Source organism: Sinocyclocheilus grahami, unplaced genomic scaffold (assembly GCF_001515645.1).
Source record: "Sinocyclocheilus grahami isolate Dianchi unplaced genomic scaffold, SAMN03320097.WGS_v1.1 scaffold490.1, whole genome shotgun sequence".
Lineage (NCBI taxonomy): Eukaryota > Metazoa > Chordata > Actinopteri > Cypriniformes > Cyprinidae > Sinocyclocheilus > Sinocyclocheilus grahami.
The window spans coordinates 285,638-308,066 of NW_015505669.1; the positions used below are offsets into that span (position 1 = coordinate 285,638).

General features: G+C 36.2%; 1 protein-coding gene across 1 annotated transcript in view; it reads right to left on the reverse strand.

Annotated features, from left to right (window-relative positions):
- Positions 1 to 22,429, reverse strand: part of LOC107554039 (sorting nexin-29-like) — a 71,466-nt gene that overhangs the window by 15,425 nt on the left and 33,612 nt on the right. Inside the window, exon 5 of the mRNA XM_016236402.1 lies at positions 13,280 to 13,420. Within this exon, the coding sequence (XP_016091888.1) occupies positions 13,280 to 13,420 (141 nt within the window). The remainder of the gene's footprint in view (positions 1 to 13,279; positions 13,421 to 22,429) is intronic.

The window sequence follows — 22,429 nt, forward strand, 5'->3', positions numbered from 1 at the left end:
TAAAATAATCACATCTAATAGGAAAACTACATCTAATAGGATAAATTGGCTCAAATATGATAGCGTTTCCTTGAACAGAAATTGTTTGATATGACAGGCAAAAGAAACCCAAAGCCTTTGGTTTTCTTAGGAAAAGGCTTATTTCTAACATATTCCTAGTTTGAGGATGTCTTATGCTACTAATTGGATTCTATCAGGATAACAACATAGTAAAACACCTTTTTTACTGAGGGACCATTAAGGGCAAAACACCTAGATAAACAAGCCAAGCACATGCACAAACAGCATTATGGCAAGTGCATCTAATAACTGATGTTTTAAGCTGTTTATGCATGGAGCATAAGTAGGACCTTCAGACAATCTGTTAACACAAACACCCGCCTGCAATTCACACAAACAACTCTAGACAAAACCAACAAAGCACTTAGCGATCTCTTAAGAAACAAGAGTGTTTCTCTGCAAATTATTTTCTCAGGCTTCTGTCTTTGGGCCAGTTTTGTTTCTTTCCTTAAACGACAGGCTCCTCTCCAAATTCCTCAAAGCAGTTCTGCTGATCGTCTGTGTCTGACAGCGACAGGCAGTGAGACTGAGAAAATCACTGCCAGACGCTGCTATTATAGCCAGTAAAGACTTGCTGGAGTGCTTCTCCATCTTCACAGGCTATTGTCTGGACCAGGAGTTGGCTTTAGCTAGCTGGTGCTACACAATGAGTTGTGTTTGTGTTCGCTTTTGTCCAATCACAAGTGCAGCATGTATAGACACGTGTGCAGATCTGAATGAAGGAGACACATCGTCAAAATGACAAAGTGTGAGGGTGATTCAAGCTGGTAAAGTGAAGCGCAGCACAACCCATCATACTCTCCGAGAATTAAACCGTTATGACTGAAAGAGATGATTTATCACGCTGACCGTCCCACTGAAGGTTGCTGTAAAAGTGGTTGTAACATTGCTTTTCGAATGGGGAAATAACCTCATTCATCCTAAAAATAAAAACTGATGGTACATATTTACTCTAGTTTATCACCTTCCGTAGCCACTGCCCGCAACTGCCTGACAAATTGGATTTACTGTACCAAACCACATCAAGCCGATCAATCATTCTAGGCATATCTGCAGTAACTAATCAGGCATGATGTGAGAAGTTATTTACAATCATGCACTTGCCTGATGGTTTTATTCAAAATGATTTACAAAGCATTCAGGATATAATCCTGTGACTCGAACTTTTGATGCAATCGTTGCAAAAGCCATGTTACAAAACCAGGGTTGTGCAAAATTCAGAATTGAACTGAATTGGCCTGGGGAGAAGAGATCCTTCACTGAGCCTGGTTTCCCCCAAGGTTTTCTTCTCCATTTCTATCACCTGATGAAATTTGGATTACTTGTGACTGTTTCTTTTGCCTAGCTTAGTTTTTAGAGTTTAATATTAATTTAATATTCAGTAATATTATCGATTTACTGCACCGGCACTATTGGATGAGAACCAAACTTGAACTGAATTGAGTTAAATAATAACAATATTGTCTTCCGTAGAGCTGCTTTATAGCTCGAATTTGTTTGGAACTGACACATTTTGCAACGTCAACTCTGTTATTGAACCAAACTGAATCAACATTGAACTGACTTGAGTTGAATAATGACACTACTGTCTACAGTTGAGCTCCTATTCACGGAATTAAACTTGTTTGAACATATTTACATATTTAACTGACTGGAGCTGAATAATGACACTGTCTTGTTAGAGCTACTTTACAGCATAACATGTATTTTAAAGTTTGCATCACTGATTATGCTACTTTCCTGTTTAATCCTGTTAAGCTGCTTTGAAACAATCTCTATTGAATAAAGTGCTACAAAAATAAAGATGACTTGACATCCTACAAGAAGATGAACTGGAATTTATTGAATTTACCAATGTTCTTTCACCATGGAACACAAAAGCAAATTTATTAAAGGGAAAATTAGACAATGGAACACACTTATTGTACTTTATCAGAAGAGACAATTGGATAATCAGTACTTGTATGGTTGAAGAAGCAGAAAAGGTCTGAAGATAGAAGACCAACAAAGACAAAGAATGAGTGTAAAAATTTGTTAGTTATGAACCAATTTGATTCAGCTCGGTACAGGATACACCAGGTGGGAAGATCTGATGATGGAGAAAATCCTGAGTAGTGTTGCCTCTTTGTTGTTGGAGAGTTAAGGGAATTATGATGTAGACTGCGATTGTAGAGACGATCATACTGATCACTCTCTTTATCATTCTCTCTGTCCGCAAGGCCTATAAAGCTTCAAACTTTAAGCCTTTTAAACTTATTTTCGAAAGCCTTCAAACAAGGCTTTGTGAAGCCAATATTCAAATTTTGTCTTTACAAACTTTACTTTCAATGACATGTCACTTCAATTTATTTTAATTCGACTTACTTACATTCGCATTCAAATTTAAATTCAGTTCTGCATTTTGTGTGCTACCTCATTTCAGATTCAATTCAAATTTAGGAATTGAACTGGAATTCAATAATTTTTCAATGCAATTCTGAATGGTGCACAATCCTTTACACATTAATGCAACGACAAGCTATCTGTCTGACTGCACTGAACACTAAACTAGTCACAGCTGGCCATTAAAAATTTTTTTACTGCTTTTTTTTTATCTGTCCTATCAGGATTGTTTAGGATATGGTCTAATAGTATAAGGTACTTCACAAATGCAGTATCACACACTGACACCTTTTCATTAATAAAGTTTTCATAAGAACCAAGCAAGTTATGAGAGATCACATGTGTTTCCTGTGTGTTCTCTGCACATGTTTGGCACAAGAAAAAACTGGCACACGCATCAGCCATGTTGCATATGCATACAAAATACAGGAGTCATAATTTATTCACTTTGACTGGTGAAAGCAGAAATGGCAAACACTGCATTAATGAGAACAGGGCAGATCCTCCTGGGGCTGTCATCTTTAATGCAAAGATAATGTGGAGTTCAGTTAAAGCTGCACCCAAGAATCCGAAGAGATAACAGACTGTCTTCTATTTCTACACATGTTTGGCACAAGAAAAAACTGGCACACGCATCAGCCATGTTGCATATGCATACAAAATACAGGAGTCATAATTTATTCACTTTGACTGGTGAAAGCAGAAATGGCAAACACTGCATTAATGAGAACAGGGCAGATCCTCCTGGGGCTGTCATCTTTAATGCAAAGATAATGTGGAGTTCAATTAAAGCTGCACCCAAGAATCCGAAGAGATAACAGTCTTCTATTTCTACACCTCCCTCAACCCTTTTTTAAGCCAAATGGTGGGAAATCAATAATGTATGATGCAGGTAGCCAGTCCCACAATGACCATGTGTTATGAGCCATAAAGAATCTTCCAGACTCTTGCACTCAAGAAAATATGGATACTAATGTCTCAAACCAGGTGTTGGGAAAGGCCAATGATGAGAACAAATGGGTCAGTAAATGTACAAGAACCTGCAGAGAGTCGGTGAATAATTCAGCACACAGCAGAAGGTAGGTCAGAAGAGGAAGTCTCAACCTCCACTCAAAGTCTTGTGCTAGAAACAGAGTCAAATGATTAAATGAATAGTTCACCCAAAAATAAAATTCGATCCAACTAATGTAAATGTTGTTGTTTCAAACCCAAATGCAGTAATTTTTCTTATATGTATATAATAAAATATTAATATAATCTAATAATAAAAATTAGGGCTGTCAAGCGATTACTGTTTTTAATCTAATAATGTAATGTGCCGATTAGATAGGAATAGCATTAAAGAAGCATTACAAAAATATCTTAATTCAGCATTTCATAAATGAAAAAAATGAATAAATTAACGTGACCAAAAAAACAAAAACAAATTACTTTCAATAATAACCTGCCTGGCCCCACCAATTACATAAGTCTAGAATCACCACTGAATGTCACATTTGCAATCATGCAGATATTCAGGAAAAAACTACACTCTTGCTTGTTGTGTGTGATATTTCTAAACTATATCATATAATAAAACATCAGACAAAAACCCATACAGGGGCATTTTTCACCCTCATATCCTGAATTTTAGAGGCATATAACGGCATTCTAAAAGGCTACATCATGCAGTCAGTCATTGTCCTGCATTATGTTCATCAGCAAATGTATAATGCAGTGTGTAATGACATACAGGTCTGGGGGTGGGACAGGGTGCGCTTAATGTGTTCATGATTTTAACACATTATTTTTCCATAATTAATCATACCAAATTAACACATTAAATCGGCAGCCCTACTCAAAATAAATTAAAATGTATATATATATTATACCACAAGGTATACATTTTATCTTCAATACAGAATTTTTTTGCCATCCAGACCATTTGATATACTGTATTTGTATCCTGTGAAATAGGGAAGAAAGTATATTCGGACACGGGCTGTGCAACATCTAAGTATTCCCTCAAACTACCTCTGAATCTCTGCTCTCTTTCTGGCCTGTGGCTATGTAGTACAGTATCATGTCTTTCTACATCTGTGCAACCCAGCTGCAGTGAAGATCACACTGTATGCACCAAAGCGTGAAAAAAAACATGAACATTTGCTCAGTTTAATCATGGTAAATGTGGGTCACAGGGATGGTCAAAGGTCTGTAAATGTTCCCCCTGGAGACAAGAGATGTGATGAACAATATGAGTAAAATGTGAGTGCACAGATAATCTAGATAAAGGTTATTCATTCGTAATGTGACGTTAGCACGGTCCTCTAAGAAAGAGTGCAACTAGAGTTCCCAGCTTTGCCCTTTTATAGAACTCATTATTCTAATAAGATTAATATTCATAACCAGTGTTAGATTCATTCATTGACCACATTTACATACATTTTTCAGATTAAAGTCCATATTCTCATTAAACCTTTAATTTTAAAAGAGGTTTACATGTTCACTAGTGTATAGATACTTTATATTTCTGCATACATGGAAAACATTGTATTTTAAATAAACTAAGACATGCACTCTTTCCATGCTTTTAATCTTTTCTACGTATCTAGCCACTTATTACTCCACATTTGAATAATTTATTCAAACAAATCATTTACATTCATATCCGCAACAATAGGATACATTGAAAAGATTTTTTGTTTTTTGGACATAGAAGCCTTCTATGTCCAACAAGGCTGCATCTATATAGACAGTAATATTGAGAAATATTGTTATAATTTAAAATAGATACTCCAGTCTCAGTGTCACATGATCCTTCAGAAATCATACTAATATGCTGATTTGGTGCAGAGATGCATATTAGTAAGATGATGATAATGTCACTTTTGATCGATCCTTGAAGAAAAAATTATTACACTGTACTGTAAAAGTACTGTACTGTACATTCTGAGACACTGGCATAATGCATAATAGGAATATGACTAATTTTGTACTCATTTTGGAATATCATTGTGAATGTCAAATGTGGTCTCCATTTTCTTTTTTCATTCATTCAGTCATTCAGTTCTCACTTATTCACACTTGCAAATAAAGTCGGTGCACCCTGGCGTGCCAGTACATTAGCACAAAAAGGTTCTCTCATATTTTTCTTGTACATGTGTCTGTATATGAACATTTTTACATCAGTTTCTGCACTGATAAATTGCAATCTCCTTGCTTGTAAGTCTGGGGTGGTATGGTGTAGTGGTAACATGTTAAGGCAGTGAAGTTAAAGATTGTAGATTTTAATACCGTAAGTGGCAATCCATGAACTAACGCCATTGTGCCCTTGAGCAAAGCACATAAGATATATTGTCCCTGTGACAAGTGTACTGTAATAACTGTACCTTTAGATTAAAACATCAGCTTAATAACTACTATTATTGTAGAAATCACCTCCGCCAATTTCTGACAAGGAGTTTTTAAATGGCAATGAGTCATAATAGCAGAATAAATAAATGGTTCAATTACAGAGTCTATAGCGCTGTGTTCTTAATACACAGAGCTGGGTTAAACGTGTTACAAGGAAGTATATTGCTCCAAACATCAATATATGCCTTTACTACAAAACACCCAGGAAAAAGTGATACATCGCTACACTTATCTGTCTGCATATGCGAGTAATGTGAGCAGGTATTACACACTGGCATTGTCCTGTTTTGCTGTGAGGCTATCAGCTGAGAGCAGGGACAGTGAGCATGGTGCCTGGAGAGGATGTGCACATTATCTCTGTACTCACACCCTCTAAACAGCCAATCCCCAGACCGCAACAGGCCTCAGATAGACTCACCAAATCCCTCCATCAGCCTCTCAACCTATGATTGGATGAAATAAACCTACCGCACAAGCACACACACATGAAACAACACAGTCACTTGGACGAGCACTCAAATGAGTAGAAAAGAGCAATCTGGAACCAAACACAGATGCACAGACTTATACAAGAATACTAAAACTCTAGTGAGGGGTGTAGAGAAAGCTATTAATATATTAAGAACATGTTAATTAAACAGAATTTTATTTTTTATAAATAATGTCATATTTGCATTAAAAATTACATAACTGAGTGAATGACACTTAATGACAGTTGTCATAAACATGCATAAAACCTCCTTCATATTCATGACATGTGTCATGTCATGATTATGAAGGTGTCATGTCAGTCTTATGCACACCCCTTCAAGTAAAGTGTTACCAAAAAATGTTCCCTTGATGACATATTTCCACTGGCAAAAAAAGATTTAAGCTTATAAACTCAACGACAACTGACCAAAATCCGTGTTACTCCAGCCCTGAACCACTGGACCATCCTAGAGCTCTGAGAGTTTGACTTAAAACTATTTAAGAAGCTCTACCTGTCTCAGTGTGAAGACAACTACTCATCCCAAGAGTTTTTAACAGGATAACACCGGCTACTTTTCATGATCTCTCAATTACTAAGACAGCTCCCTTAAGATTTACTCCCCTTTAAAGTTCTGAAGCATGAACAAGAAAACGCAGACTCAAAATGTGATCCTGATTAAAAAAAAACCTCAGCCATAAAAATGTTTAAACATTTTTTTTTAAATCAAGACAGCTGAGGAGCTTATGAGGTGACAGTTTGACTGTGCTGACAGTCGCCTCTCTTTGATGTCATCATTCTTCCTGTGGTTGGCTGGGTTCAGCGGCTCTGCTTGGGATTCAGGGCACATTTGACAGGTAGGCTGGGGAGCGTTTAGTGTGTTTGCCCGGCAAGCCTCTGACAAATCAGCTGTTTAGGAGCTGTCAGTATGGTTGAGCAGCAAGGGGCCTGACATGGCCCGAGCAGATGGGAGTCATGGACACACAACAAGACACCAAATTCATATTCCATGCCAAAACACAGAGCTTCACGGCAATCACAGAAGGAATGAAATAAAGTTACAGTCTCAGAGACTGAAGGATATTATACACCTAACACAATGTATGGAAGCTACGAGGAATCTTTACATTAAAATTTTTGTGCTATTACTTTTCCTAAAGTGTCAGACTTTTATGTCCGGTGGATGATCAAAAGGGCCAAAAAAGCTTTATCTAGATTATTTAACTTTCCATGGCTGGAATTTTTGTGCAATCACCAAAGTATCAAATCTATTTGATTCACTCAGTGGTGGAAAACAAAGCAACAGTTGAAAGAAAATTCAAGATATTTAGACCAAATGTCAGAGGAAACGCAAGAGCAGGCCTAGTGTTACACTGGTTTGAGCGAGGCACATGTAAGCTCTGGATGGGTAATTGCACAAGCTGCTGTCTCAAGATGAATGATGAGACTAGAAATGAGAGACTCACAGATGCAGATTAGACAAGGCTTGTCCTTCATTTCATCCAGCAAGTGCAGATAACAAGCAGTACACACTTTCAAAGGGGCATACGTTTTCTCAACAGAGGCATTATTTGCATTTCCTTATCATTACTCTTCTCATTGTAACTAGTGGCAGAGATCCAGTCCTGAAGAGAACACAACTATGTTGCACAGTTTAACGTTAGCTTTCAGTTCAAGCATATGAGATATGGACTCTTACCATTAAGAGACAGCACAAAGCAACAGTTGAAAGAAAATTCAAGATATTTAGACCAAATGTCAGAGGAAACGCAAGAGCAGGCCTAGTGTTACACTGGTTTGAGCGAGGCACATGTAAGCTCTGGATGGGTAATTGCACAAGCTGCTGTCTCAAGATGAATGATGAGACTAGAAATGAGAGACTCACAGATGCAGATTAGACAAGGCTTGTCCTTCATTTCATCCAGCAAGTGCAGATAACAAGCAGTACACACTTTCAAAGGGGCATACGTTTTCTCAACAGAGGCATTATTTGCATTTCCTTATCATTACTCTTCTCATTGTAACTAGTGGCAGAGATCCAGTCCTGAAGAGAACACAACTATGTTGCACAGTTTAACGTTAGCTTTCAGTTCAAGCATATGAGATATGGACTCTTACCATTAAGAGACAATGGTAAGCAACATGGCTTAATGAGAGAGAGAGAGAAATACTTTATATGTTGTACAAGCAATATAGTGCTCTAAATATTAAAGTATACACAATTTTATTCAAAAATTAACTTTTATTCATAAAAGTTAAATCAATAATACTGTGAAATATTTTTACAATTTAATATTTTTACAATAACTGTCATATATTTGAATATACTTTAAAATGTAATTTATTTCTGTGATGGCTAAGCTGAATTTTCAGCAGCCTTTACTCCAGTCTACAGTGTCACACGATCCTTCAGAATTCATTTGAATATGCTGATTTGGTGCTCAGGAAACTTTTATTATTATTATTAATGTAGAAATCTGCTTAATATTTTTTTGTGGAAACCATGATACTTTTTCACAAAACGAACAGCATTTATTTGAAATAGAATATTTTTGTAAAAATTGAAAAGACTTGACTTTGATTAATTTGACGCAACCTTGTTGAATAAAAGTATTAATTTCATTAATGTATAAAAATGTATATATTAAAAAATATATTTTTATATTAATATTTTAATATTAATATATGAAGAAAAAAACATTTTCTTTTTTAGATTTTTTAGACACCGTTATTGATGATGTTTGTGAATATTTATTTTTATTACATAAAATTAAGATTTTTACTTATCACAAACACATAAAAGATATCAGAATAAAAATAAACATACTCTGAAACAGTCTGAATACCCATTCACCTATTTCATCTTATGTGTACAGAGGCCTGTCTGTGACATGCAGACAAAAATATATTTATCGTGGCCACAAATGAAGAATTAATTCCCACTACTTAATTCTCTCTCTCGTTTTAGTTCAATTGTGTTCACTAATTAAGAATTAATTCCCCCGTTTCAGTAAATTGTGTCCACATTAACTAAATAAATCAAAGCAACGGAACAATTTAGCACATGACAAGGACTTACCCACGAGGGAACAAATTCTTAATTTTGTGGCCATGATTTAACCAAAATGAGAGAACAAATTTCTAATTTGTGGGAACGATAAATATATTTTTGTCCACATGGCACATGCAGAGCTCTGTATTTCTGATAAGGAGGAGCCAATTAATAAAAGGAATTGTTCATCCAAAATTTTTAATCACCCCATGATTTACTCCCTCAAGCCATCCTAGGTGTGTATATGACTTCTTCTTTTAGACGAATACAATCAAAGTTACATTAAAAAATGTCCTGGCTCTTCTAAGCTTTATAATGGGGGCCGAGCACTTTTTTTGATGTATGGGTGCACTTTATTTTGCTTCAAAATCTCGACCACCATTCACTGCCATTATAAAGCCTGGAAGAGCCAGGACATTTTTTAATATAACTCCGATTGTATTCGTCTGAAAGAAGAAAGTCATATACACCAAGGATGCCTTGAGGGTGAGTAAATCATAGGGTAACTTTGATTTTTGGGTGAACTATCCCTTTAATAAATCTGAAGTACCCTGCTAACCTTTGATTAAGTGGATCCAGGAAAAATGATTCTACAGGCCCTGTTTGAGTACTCTCAAAGACTCTGCTCAAAGCTCAGTACTGCGAAAGATCAGATATCATATTTGCATACGTGTGCAATGGCCCGTATCGCAAGGAAAAAGACCGGAGCCCCCTTTTAACAAACTGCCACCGAGCACCAGCTAAATAATAACAGAATTAACAATTACATGACAGCTAATCACAACGGGCCGATGATTACCAACAAAAGCCCTGTCACCATCAAACCCCTCCACCGTTGCAGTCATTTCAACTTTAAAAGCCTGCTCTCAATGTACCCTTTTCTCCCTACTTTCTTGTTCTAACTGAGCCCTGAGGGTTTCCACACTCCAGTTGAATTTGCATGTCAAAGTTTCAGCTAAAACTTCAGCGGAAGGCAGTTAGCAGCTCTCGGCTCTGAAAAAAACGAGAACAGAGAGGCTCCTTATGTCCTGTATATGTGTGCAGGTTCTGCATAGCACAAAAACGAAACCCGCTTTCCTGAGAGGTCAGGAACTGAGCAGAGCGAGTAACTCGAGGACAGATGCAGACACATCTCCTAATTGACAATTGCTCAGCTGTTTTCACTCCTTGGTGATATGTAAAGAGCAAGATGGCAAAATGTGGCGCGGGGTTAAAAAGAACTATTTTTGAAGTCCAGACCAGCAACCGACTGCTGGTAGTGCAAAACTAATGTGCTTAAGAGCAGGTACAAAGCATACAGCTGTTTTCACTCCTTGGTGATATGTAAAGAGCAAGATGGCAAAATGTGGCGCGGGGTTAAAAATAACTATTTTTGAAGTCCAGACCAGCAACCGACTGCTGGTAGTGCAAAACTAATGTGCTTAAGAGCAGGTACAAAGCATACAACGCCAGCCCTGGGGTTGATTGACTCTTTTGATTGGCCGTCCTTGAGGTGGGACCCAGACTGGCAGTGCCTGTCTGGGTCCTGGTAAATCACGTCTGTCTTTCACGCTCTAAAAAGTCTACCTTTGAAGGGGGCCAGTGGCTCTGCCTGGCACACTCTCAAAAATCACAGGCAGCGAGAGGAAGCTGTGCCACAAGTCAATTATCTGCCCCTGGGTGAACAGAGGGGGAAAAAAAGGAAGGAAAATGAAAAGACAGGTGGGGGATCAGAGTGCTGTCAGAGTGGACTCTCCACATTAGTGCATACAGTGCTGCCCCGCTGATGATGCTGATGGGCACTGGGGCAATCTTGCCCTTATACTTACTCCACAGCAGCCTTGTAGATAAACTAGGAAAAAGAGAATTTTTTTAAATTAAGTTGAAAGTTGAATAAATAAGCTTTCCATTGATGTATGGTTTGTTAGGATAGGACAATATTTGGCAGAGATACAACTATTTGAAAATCTGGAATCTGAGGGTGCAAAAAAATCTAAATACTGAGAAAATCGCCTTTAAATTTGTCCAAATGAAGTTCTTAGCAATGCATCTTACTAATCAAAAATTAAGTTTTGATATATTTACGGTAGGAAATTTACAAAATATCTTCATGGAACATGATCTTTACTTAACATCCTAACGATTTTTGGCATAAAAGAAAAAACTATAATTTTGACCCATACAATGTTTTTTGGCTATTGCTAAAAATATACCCAAGCGACTTAAGACTGGTTTTGTGGTCCAGGGTCACATATATCAATACATTCCAGGGTCAAAAATGGTTGCTTGGCGCAAAAAATGCCACTAAAACTGACCATATTTTAAGATTTCAATAAAAAAAAACCTGCATAATTAAACTAAATCTATTACTGCAGTTGTGATTAAAAAATGAAAGCTGAAAACAAATGACATGTGTCAACTGTGTTTACATTACACTTAGATCTGCTCATGTTGCAATAGATTTCTTTTTACACGTTTTTGGCAGCGCGACTATTATAACCAATCATAGAATGAAGACATGGACTATAGTGATGGGGAACGTTCTTTGCACAATTTCTGTATGTAAATTAATCCAAGTTTGAATAACCGTTTTGTTTTAACCAAAAACCAATGTGAACCAATGTGTAAAAAAAACACAATTTCATAAATTGTTCTTAACTTCTTGTGTAGCAAGAAATTGATGTCCCACTTCATATTTTAAGTATACTATTAATTGACATTAATATTAAATATTACAATATCAAAAGCAGTAATCAGCAATAATGATTTTTGTTGCCGCCCTACACTGTAATGAGTTCCTTTTTTTTATTAATGTACTTTATGTAGGTTATTTACATCATGCAACTGTTGTGTAAACAACATAAATGTCATGTCAGATGCAGCTGTTCCACCGTTGCAGTGTAAGGATGGCTTTTGTTGATGCTGATAAAATTGTATTGGTCATCTTCTGTAGTATTCTGATTGATTGAAATAATTGATTAAACGTAAATATTTGTCATAAAAGATTACACATTTAATAAGGCAATTTCCCTTACAAAGGTAAAAAATGCCCAAGGTTGATTTCTACAGTTTGATCTTATGTGGTTCAGTCAGATCAGTCAGAGAACAGAGAACAATCAGTCCAGGAAGTGCTGAAGAAGTAGCCAAAAACAGCAGATTACAGCATTGCAACTTCTAAAAATCTTCTGCAGGTTTCAAAACATCACTCTGCACACTTTTTGTTGTAAAACTACCTTTGTGAAATAATTCACAAAAATTGTGAGGGCGGAGATAGGGGCCCAGCCACTAACACTTACAGTGATGTCATGCAAGCTGGTAAGTAGCAGGTGGTGACAGTGGCACTGATGGAAAGTGTTTTTGGGGGTGGCTCTGGCTCTCTTTTCAGTAGCATTCTCTTTATTTTGCCTTTTTGTGCTCTGCTGACATGTTTTCATCTCATATTTTTGGATTACTGTCATTTAAAAAGTTTAAATGTTGCGGCCTACAAACTTTGCCATTGCCAATGTTTTCTGCCAGCTGTGCACAGAATCAACAATCAACTTTCGAATGCATGATACATTGTTTCCCACAACTGTGAATCTTTTGAAAATACATTTATGTCAAATTAATAGTTTGCAGATAAACCTTGTCATGCTGCTCTGGATGCAGTTTTCTTTGCAGTACACAGTTGTGCCACATTATAAATTTAAGAAATGGATTCAAAAGTGTGAATCTGGATTTCAACTTTCAAGGCTTTGTCAAGGCTTTGTCAAGTTAACAATCAAAGTATGTCACTTATAGTAATTCTAGAAATTTCTATTGAATTTCAATCCTTTTTAACTCCTAATTACTACTAACCCACATACTAACCTGCCTAATAATCCTGCATATTCAGGTGAGCCAAACAATAGAAGGACAAGGAAAAAAGAGAACCTGCCGTTATAGAGAAAATTCGCAGTACATACCTTGTTGCCGATGGCTTTTTTAGGTGGGAAATTGAATGTGTCGACTTGTGGGAATTGCGGCCGCAGGTAATTGTGCAGTGCCCTAAACTCAGCATAGCGCCGGTACACATTCCACTCATTGTCCAGGATTCTAATGTACACCTGAAAAAAATAAAATGCATAAAATGTCACAGGTTACAGTGATGATTATCTGATGTGTCATTTTGCTGTTGTTGGTCTCATTATTATTTGCATCTGTTATAAACCAGGTTTCCCATGGTGCCGTAGCCAGATAGGCATAAGGGACTGTATCTAGAAGTGCACTGCAGGGAAACAACAAAAGGAAGAGGAGGGAGATAGGAGGAGAGAGATGCTATTTTCATGCCTCACTTTCTCCTTCAGAGCAGGACAGAGGAGCCTGGCTCAAATTACCCAAGCAAGACCTCTGATCACAGCAAAGCGGCATGCTTAAGTCTCTTGAACAGACAGCAGTGAGTCCACCGGGGACGCAAGGCAGAGAGTGTGCATGTCTGTTTTTAGTAACAAGATCTCATGAGAGGTTAGACTCTAACAGCACGTTAGCACCTGCGAAGCCACGCTGACAGTGTCAAACTCAGGCTGTTCTGAGGCTACTGGTGTCACAGCGTCAGTGCAATAACTTAAAAAAAAACATGCATGCAAACCAGACACCAAAATAACTCAAATGGCCTTAAAAACTAAAACTGCGTTCTACAGGCTATTGCAAATTTCCAATGTAATTCTCATTGTTCATGCAACAGCATGCAGCCAGTACCCATAGTAACACGGACGAAAGGGTAACACTTTAGTTTAGGGACCAATTCTCACTATTAACTAGTTGCTTATTAGCAGGCATATTACTAGCATACTGGCTGATTATTAGCACTTATAAAGCACATATTAATTCTTTAAGCTGCATGACCATAATTTAAATCCCTTAATCCTACCCCATACCGAAACAACTACCTTGCTAACTATTAATAAGCAGCAAATTAGGACTCAATTGAGGCAAAAGTTGTAGTTAATAGTTAGTTAATAGTGAGAACTGGTCCTAAACTAAAGTGAAAGTACACTGTCATTCAAAAGTTTGGGGTTGGTCAGTTTCTTTTTTTAATATTTTAAAGTCTCTTTTGCTCACCAAGGGTGCATTTATTTGATCAAAAATGCAATAAAAACAGTAACATCATGAAATATTATTGCAATTTAAAATAAATGTGTTCTATTTTAATAAATTTTAAAATGTAATGTACATTTTTAGTGAGCAGCCATTACTGCAGTCTTCAGTTTCACATTATGCTTCAGAAATCTGCTTAATATTTTTGTGAAAAATGTGATACATTTTCTTCAGAATTCTTTGATAAATTTCAAAGTTCAAAAGAACAGCATTTATTTTAAACAGAAATATTTAACATTTAAATGCCTTCACTGTCACTTTTTATCGATTTAATTTGTCCTTGCTGAATAAAAGTATGAATTTGTTTAAAAGAATCTTTTAACGGTAATGTATAAATCAAAGATGGTGACTTCTAAAACAATTGACATGATGTTTGTGTGGAGACGTGCTGATATCACATTTGTTCTCATTCTGTATCGCGCATCTTGTCAGTGTCTGCGCTTGCTTGGCCATTTGTTGTGGAGAAAATAAGGAAAGTGTGTCCAGCTGAATTAATTTAGTATTTTGTTAGACGGGTATAAAAAAAGCTTAGTTTACCGCGACAGCGGTCGCGGCAGCCGTCGCGTGAAGACCGAAGAGTGTAAAGACCATTGACTCTACCGTGCGACTCCACCGGGCAGGGACACTGGCAAAGGATAAGTATCGATTTTTATTTCTCCTCTTTCCTATTACTTGTTTCGCTTCCGTTTCAGTTTTTATAACCATTTCTTACTGTGTGTAAGTAAGTTGTTGTTTTTTAGCATGTGTGTTTGGCTTGGCAGTGTTATTTTTTAGGATTACTGATAAACTACTGTCATTTGATTTGTATTATTTGTATTTGTTATTTATTTTAATTTTAGTTACATTATGTCTGAATTTATTATGTCTGTATAGGTCTTTTATTAAGTTTTTAGTTTTATTTAATTTGAGTTATTTTAATACTTCAACAAACTAAGTGGAAATTAAATAATATATATATATTGAATTTATAAATGTGTATGTACATATATAGTATATATGTATGTGTGTGTGTGGTTGTACATACACATATGTAGTTGTTTTTTTGGTGTTTGGCTAAGTGTTATGTTAGAATCATTATTATACACTTATACCTTTTGTTCTTTAATATTTTGAATTGTTTTTAGCTTTATTTTTTGTTTTTCATTTAAATGTTAAGTTTTTAAATTTTGTTGTATGCATTTGTCATTTTTATTTAATCTCTTTATTTTGAAAATGTGTATAGGTAGTATTTATAAAGTTTTAGCTTTAGTTTTGGATCTGTTTTTAGTTGTTTTAATACTACAATTGATTGCTTCTGTTGTCCTCATTTGTAAGTCGCTTTGGATAAAAGCATCTAATAAATGACTAAATAAATAAATGTTAATTAATTAATTTTCCATATGAACTACAAACGAGAGTTCATTCATCACACGTTATGAATTTTGAATCGTTTTGAATTTTGCAGCATTATACATTAACAAATACGTTGATGAAAAACCATCTCTCGTGATCCATGACCCAGAACAATAACAAAAGGTTACCCACTCTTTCCCATAGTGCACTGGGGGAACGGACATGTAAAAAGCGGAATGACACTAAAAATCACATTGGAAGGTCTTGGGTGTTGAAGATGAGAGTGAGCAGAATAACAAACAAGGCTTAGTCACAAGCAGCAGGCCATTACAGTTTCACTCATAGCCATTATCTTTAATAGCCTGTGCTCTGTTTGAGTTCAGTCTGGTTTGGCGATTTCATGAATATAGGATGTTGATGCTTTATAAAGTTTCATTTAATTCTCTTTACAAATTAGCTTGATAGCAACTGCTTTATGCAAATCTTATTTATGATTAAACCTTGAAATTCTATAAACAAGGGATATTTCAAAGAAGCTGCCACAATCATATTAAGACACCCAGAATGATGAACAGACACACTGAATCACACAAACACACACACACACAAGAGATGTTTCATAGCCTTAACTAAAGGAAATCAAGTTGACAAACTGACGGTGCATTAAAGCTGTCATAATCCTATAGAGGCGGTTTCATTAGCATACATATTTATGGCAACAAATCATCCTCTAAAGAGCAATCACTTCCCCCTCAATAATTGCAAATTAATACTATGAAAAAGTGTTTCAGGAAATCCAGCTCTCACTTACAAATCTTTCTTGACAAAAATAAAACCAACCTCAATTAAAATGAAAGCTTATGGCAACATGTCAAGAAATTCTGGAATTAGCCAAATCAAACAAAACAACATTAAAAAAAGGAGCAAGTGTTGAAAAAATGTAATAAAATTTCACCTGCATTTCACTCTCAATATTTATTCATCATTAAACATTTCAATCTAGATTGTAATGCGAGTAAAGTAACTCTCTGTCATGATGCTCGTGTGTTTCGTGCCATTGCCAGGGCATTTCTAGACAGTATGAGTCGCTAAGGTGTTCTGAGTGGTTGTAGCACAATGTTATGCGGTTGCTAGGGTGATCTGAGTGGTTGCTATGCAGTATTCCAAGTGGTTTTAGCATGCTGCTAAAGTGTTCTGATAAGAACATTGCTATGAAGTTGCTAGGGTGTTCTGAGTGGTTTCAGCAGAACACTTAAAATGTTCTGATTGGTGAATGATGACACATTGCTATGTGGTTGCTAGGGTGTTCTGAATGGTTGTTTAGATGTTGGTGGTTTTATCAAACTGATAATGTGTTCTGGTTGCTATGTGTTTTAAATGGTTGCTAAGATGTTCTAAGCCGTTTTAGTTCACTGTTAGAAAGTACACATGAAATCAAAATTGACTATATTTATTTTGTTAGAGCACACTGCTATTTTTGTGGTGAACAATTCATCCGTGCAAGTCAATAATAAAAAAATATTTATATAGTTTGCCTTTGTAATCTTTCATCCAAATCTGAAAATGCACCTCCCAGCTGAAATGACGGACCTTCTCCGATGACGTCAGTTTGACGGCTTGGGCTTGAGCATAACATCCTTAAACACACCCTCCAACTGTCAGTGTTGTTCTGAATGAAATGCCTACTTTACTACATCCAATCAGTTCGCAGTAGAAAAAACAAGCCACGCCCTCTGTTTTTCTCATTCAATATTCCGTTTCTCTCTGAAGTACGTCACAATACGGAAGTCGGTCGCAACTTCCGGTTCACACAGACTTTAAAGTGTTCTGATTGGTGGTGGTACATTGCTGTGCAGTTGCTAGGGTGTTCTGAGAGGTTTTAGCACACTGTAAAAGTGTTTTGATTGGTGTTAGCATATTTCTAAGTGGTTGCTATGATGTTCTGAGTGGTTTTAGCACACAGTTAAAAGAGTATTGATTAGTGTTAGTACATTGCTAAGTGGTGGCTAGGGTGTTCTGAATTGCTATATGGTATGTAAAGTGTTCTGATTGGTGTTAGCATATTGCTCAGCGGTTGCTAGGGTGATCTGATTGGTTGCTATGATGTTTTGAGTGGTTTTAGCACACAGTTAAAGTGTTCTGATCAGTATTAGTACATTGCTAAGCGGTTGCAATAAAGTGTTTTGAGTTATTGCTATGTGATATGTAAAGTGTTCTGATTGGTGTTAGTACATTGCTAAGGAGTTGTTAGGTTGTTCTGAGGGGTTACTATGTGGTTAATAAGATGTTCCGAGTGGTTTTAGGACACTGCTAAAGTGCTCTGATTAGTGTTAACGTATTGTGAAGCGGTTGCTATGGTAGAGTTATTGCTACGTATGTGGTAGCTAAGATGTTTTGAGTGGATTTAAAACACTGCTAAAGTGTGCTCATTGGTGTTAACATATTGCTATGCGGTTGCTACGGTTTTCTGTCTGGTGTTAGTACATTGTTACGTGGTTGATAAGGTGTTCTGAGTGGTTTTAGCACCAGGGTTGGGGAGTAATGAAATACACGTAACGTTATGTATTTAAAATACAAAATATGAGTAACTGTATTTCGTTATAGGTATATTTTAAATGGGTGTAAATTAAATGCACTTACATTTTGACCCTTTAAAAAAAACATGCAACCAGCCTGTTCAGTTAGCAACCTGACTCACAAAAATGCAGGAGAAATCAGAAAGCCAAGCCCGTAATGCGTTTTTTTGTCATGGAAATACAAAGACAATTTTACTTATAAATGTGAAAAAGGATGTAACCACAGTGCAATCAAATTTTTGTTTACCTGCAACAAAACTTCCCTTGACTTCAAAGGAACTTCTAACCTTGAAAAAGCATCTTAAAGGAAGTTGTTCTCAGTCTTTAAAAACCAGAGCTGCCAACACTGTTCTCATTTTCACGGACACAGTGCCAGTGAGGTTTGTCTGTACGAGTTCTTGTTTTCCATACAGTATTTATATTATATGGCATATTTAAGCAGGAAGAAGGAAGAAGAGTGCTGAAGAAGAGTGCTGTTTTCCTGAATATTAGCATAATTGCAAATGTGATACTGATTTTATGCAATTCAAAAACAACAAGTTAATATAAAGTGACTGGCATTAAAGAACAGTATTGTCTGATTTGCTCTCTATCGCCAAAACAAAAATATTCCCAAATACGAGTGTCTGTTTGCACAAAGTTCAGAAAGCCCACTTTGTTGGCAGAGGCTATTTACATAGACATGATTACAAAAGACGTTTGTCAAACAAAAGTAGCAGTGGCATAGGCAGTAAGACACTTGTTAGTAACCTGACACAATCAACCTGAGTTCTGTTCCCATTCTTCTACCTTTTCCCATCACATTTCCGATCTGAAAGGCATTTATTTTCAATAAAAATGAAGGAAATATTTTAAAAAGTGGAAATAAGGCAGCATCCGTTTAATAATTTTAATAAATATCATAATTTACACACAATATGTTATTATTGCATACTGATTTATAATTAGTATAAGTATAATTAGCATCTAATTACTATTGTACTTACTGCAAAGAAAATACTACTATTTTTACATAGTGTAAATAGAATATATCCTTATTTGCACTTAGTGTGACTAGAATCTATCGCTATTCTATTATCGCTATATATTCTATTATATTATAGCCTACAACACAGTGCTGTTTGGTTTCTGAATGAATCCGCATTTTGAACGAATCGGTTCGAATGCAGTTACATTCATAAAATCACTTGCTTCATTCCTGAATGAATCAGTCCTTTAGAACTGAATGATTCCACGACTCATTCATTAAGACTGTGATTTGCCAGCACCTACTGGCGGATTTAATTTCTCTCATAACATTATTTATGCATTCATAATTGCTTTAAATGCATTCATACACATTTTTATTTAGAGGGGCTTAACATAAAAACAAGACATCAAAATGAATACGCTCCTAACCTCAAGTATTCCGAAGTATTTAGATTAAGTTACTAAAACTGAGTAATCTAATGAAATACATTACAAATTACTTTTCAAAGCATGTATTTTGTAATCTGCAGAGAAACACATTTTAAAAGTAACCTTCCCAACCCTGTTTAGCACACAGCTAAAGTGTTCTGATTGGTGTTTGCACAGTGCTATACGTTTGCAAGGTGTTGCTATGTGTTTTCGTTAGCCATAAACTGTACTTTAAGTCCCAGTCAAAAGGTAAATAGGAAGGAAAATAAAAACAACTACATTAATCTGCTCTAATTAATCTAGCACTGTAATAGCACTGTGGAAAATTCATAATTTGCGAGTGTCACTGGGACACACTCATTGGCCTATTCATTTGGGCATTACTGTAAGGAGGAAATGTGTATTGCTTGTGTACCTTTGGTAGATGTGTATTACTTCCACTATGGACAGTATAATGGAAAAGTAATTTATCTTTTTTGAGAAACAATGAAAGGAGAAAGAAAAGAGCAGCCAGTATATGATTCATACTAAAAGCAAATGTCAGCCTGGGGGAGGATGCTAATATTTAGCCCTGCTATAAAAGCATTTACAATATCTCATTATATTCATATTGAGAGAAGAAGTGTTCCTTACAGAGAGGCGACAAGATGCAGAGAAAAGGCATTTTCTGGCGATTTACCAATTACACACACACACAAACACTCATCTATCTCACACCATATTCGTCAGCGCTGTAGCAGCGGGCAAGCGTGCAATCTTGTCTGAAGATGAAATGCAGGGAATTAATGTCGGTTTGGCAGCATGTGTACTTGGAGGTGCCCAGCTGTGGTAAAAGCTGTGGTTTGACCCCTTCTATTTCGGCTGGAATCATATAAGGAGACCTCCTCCTCATCTCACGGAGAGAGCGGCACCCTCTTTCTACCTACAGAGACTTACCTACAGAGAGCTTAAAGGGATAGTTCATCCAAAAATGAAAATTCTGTCATCATTTACTCACCCTCATGTAGTTCCAAACCTGTATGAGTTGCTTTCTTATGTTGAACACAAAAGAAGATATTTTGAAGATTGCTGGTAAATCAGTTGGTGGTTGCCATTGACTTCCATAGTATTTTTTTCCTACTATGGAAGTCAATGGCAACCACCAACTGTTTGATTACCAGCAATCTTCAAAATATCTTCTTTTGTGTTCAACATAAGAAAGCAACTCATACAGGTTTGGAACTACATGAGGGTGAGTAAATGATGACAGAATTTTCATTTTTGGGTGAACTATCTCTTTAACTGCAGTTGTCAGTGCACAAATCACTGGCTGCCGGAGTGCTGGAGGTCCCTTCCTGGTGAGGGCACCCCAGAGAGATTTGTCTTTTAGTCGATCCTAGAATTATGTGCATTATTCTAATTTGCCCACTAAGGGATATTTTGAGCAAAAATGGAAATTCACAAACCACCCGCAGGGTTAATTTCACCCATTTTCCATCAAAAGCTTCAAACCTGCCATTCATGATGCTCTAACTGGCCTCAACCCACATCTAACTGATAGCGATGCAGTATCATAGGAGCAAATGTGCTGTTGTATTTAGTATTAGAGCGGCTGTGAATCGCCCACAGACAGGGTCATCTTTAGGGTGGGACAAAAAGGAATACTGGGAGGACCACTAAGGTTTTCGACAACAGCAACAGATATTCAGTACAACTGCAAGACTATGAGTGTGATCTAGCACTTACATAACAGTTCAGTAAAAAAAAAGAAAAGAAGAAAAAAAAAAAAAGTGGTAGCACGTTACATGTATTCACTAACACCAAACCTAACGGTAACCCTATAGTACATCTTGTTAATATTAGTCACTATTTTATTTGTGTAATTACACTTTAACATGGGCACATTAAAATAAAGCTGCCCAAAAACGTTATAGTTCATCCAAAAATGAAAATTAATATCAGAAAGAAGGTCTGATTTTGCTGCTATAAATAAGTAGAAGATGATTAATGTATAGATGGATATATGTATATAATTTATGCTTATGTGTGTGTACATATACGTACTCTGTTTAATATCTACATATATATAATGAAAGTAATTTGAGGTAATGCTTGATGGAACTGAATTAGGACACATTCTAACCCTGGATGTATATAGTTACCCTTCTTTTTTTTTTTTTTTTACTTATATTTATTTTTTACTTGTTACTTTATAAAAAGGAAAAAAAATTGTGCTTTGATACAATTTAACACATTTTTTGTATAATTTATATTTAAAACTCATTAGGTATTTGTACATGTCTTTATATTGTAAAGACACTTGGATGCATGGATGCATTGAGCATTATATGCACTGAGCATTGTAACTTGAAATATGCTATATGACTGTACTCAAATAAATGTTCAGAATAAACATAAAATGGAAAAAAAAGAAAAGAAAATTAAGTCATCATTTACTCACCCTTGTGTTATTCTAATGCCGTATGGCCTTCTTTGTTTTTTGGACTGCAAAAGGAGACATTTTTTAAATGTCCTGCACGTACGCATCCATATAATGGCAGTATATGGCGATCAGCACCAAAAAACACAAAAGTATCACAGAGTGGTCCCACACGACACGTGCCATATATTCCAAGTGTTGGGGGGGGCACACAATAGGGCTTGGTGAATAAAGAAAAACAAAATGTAACATCT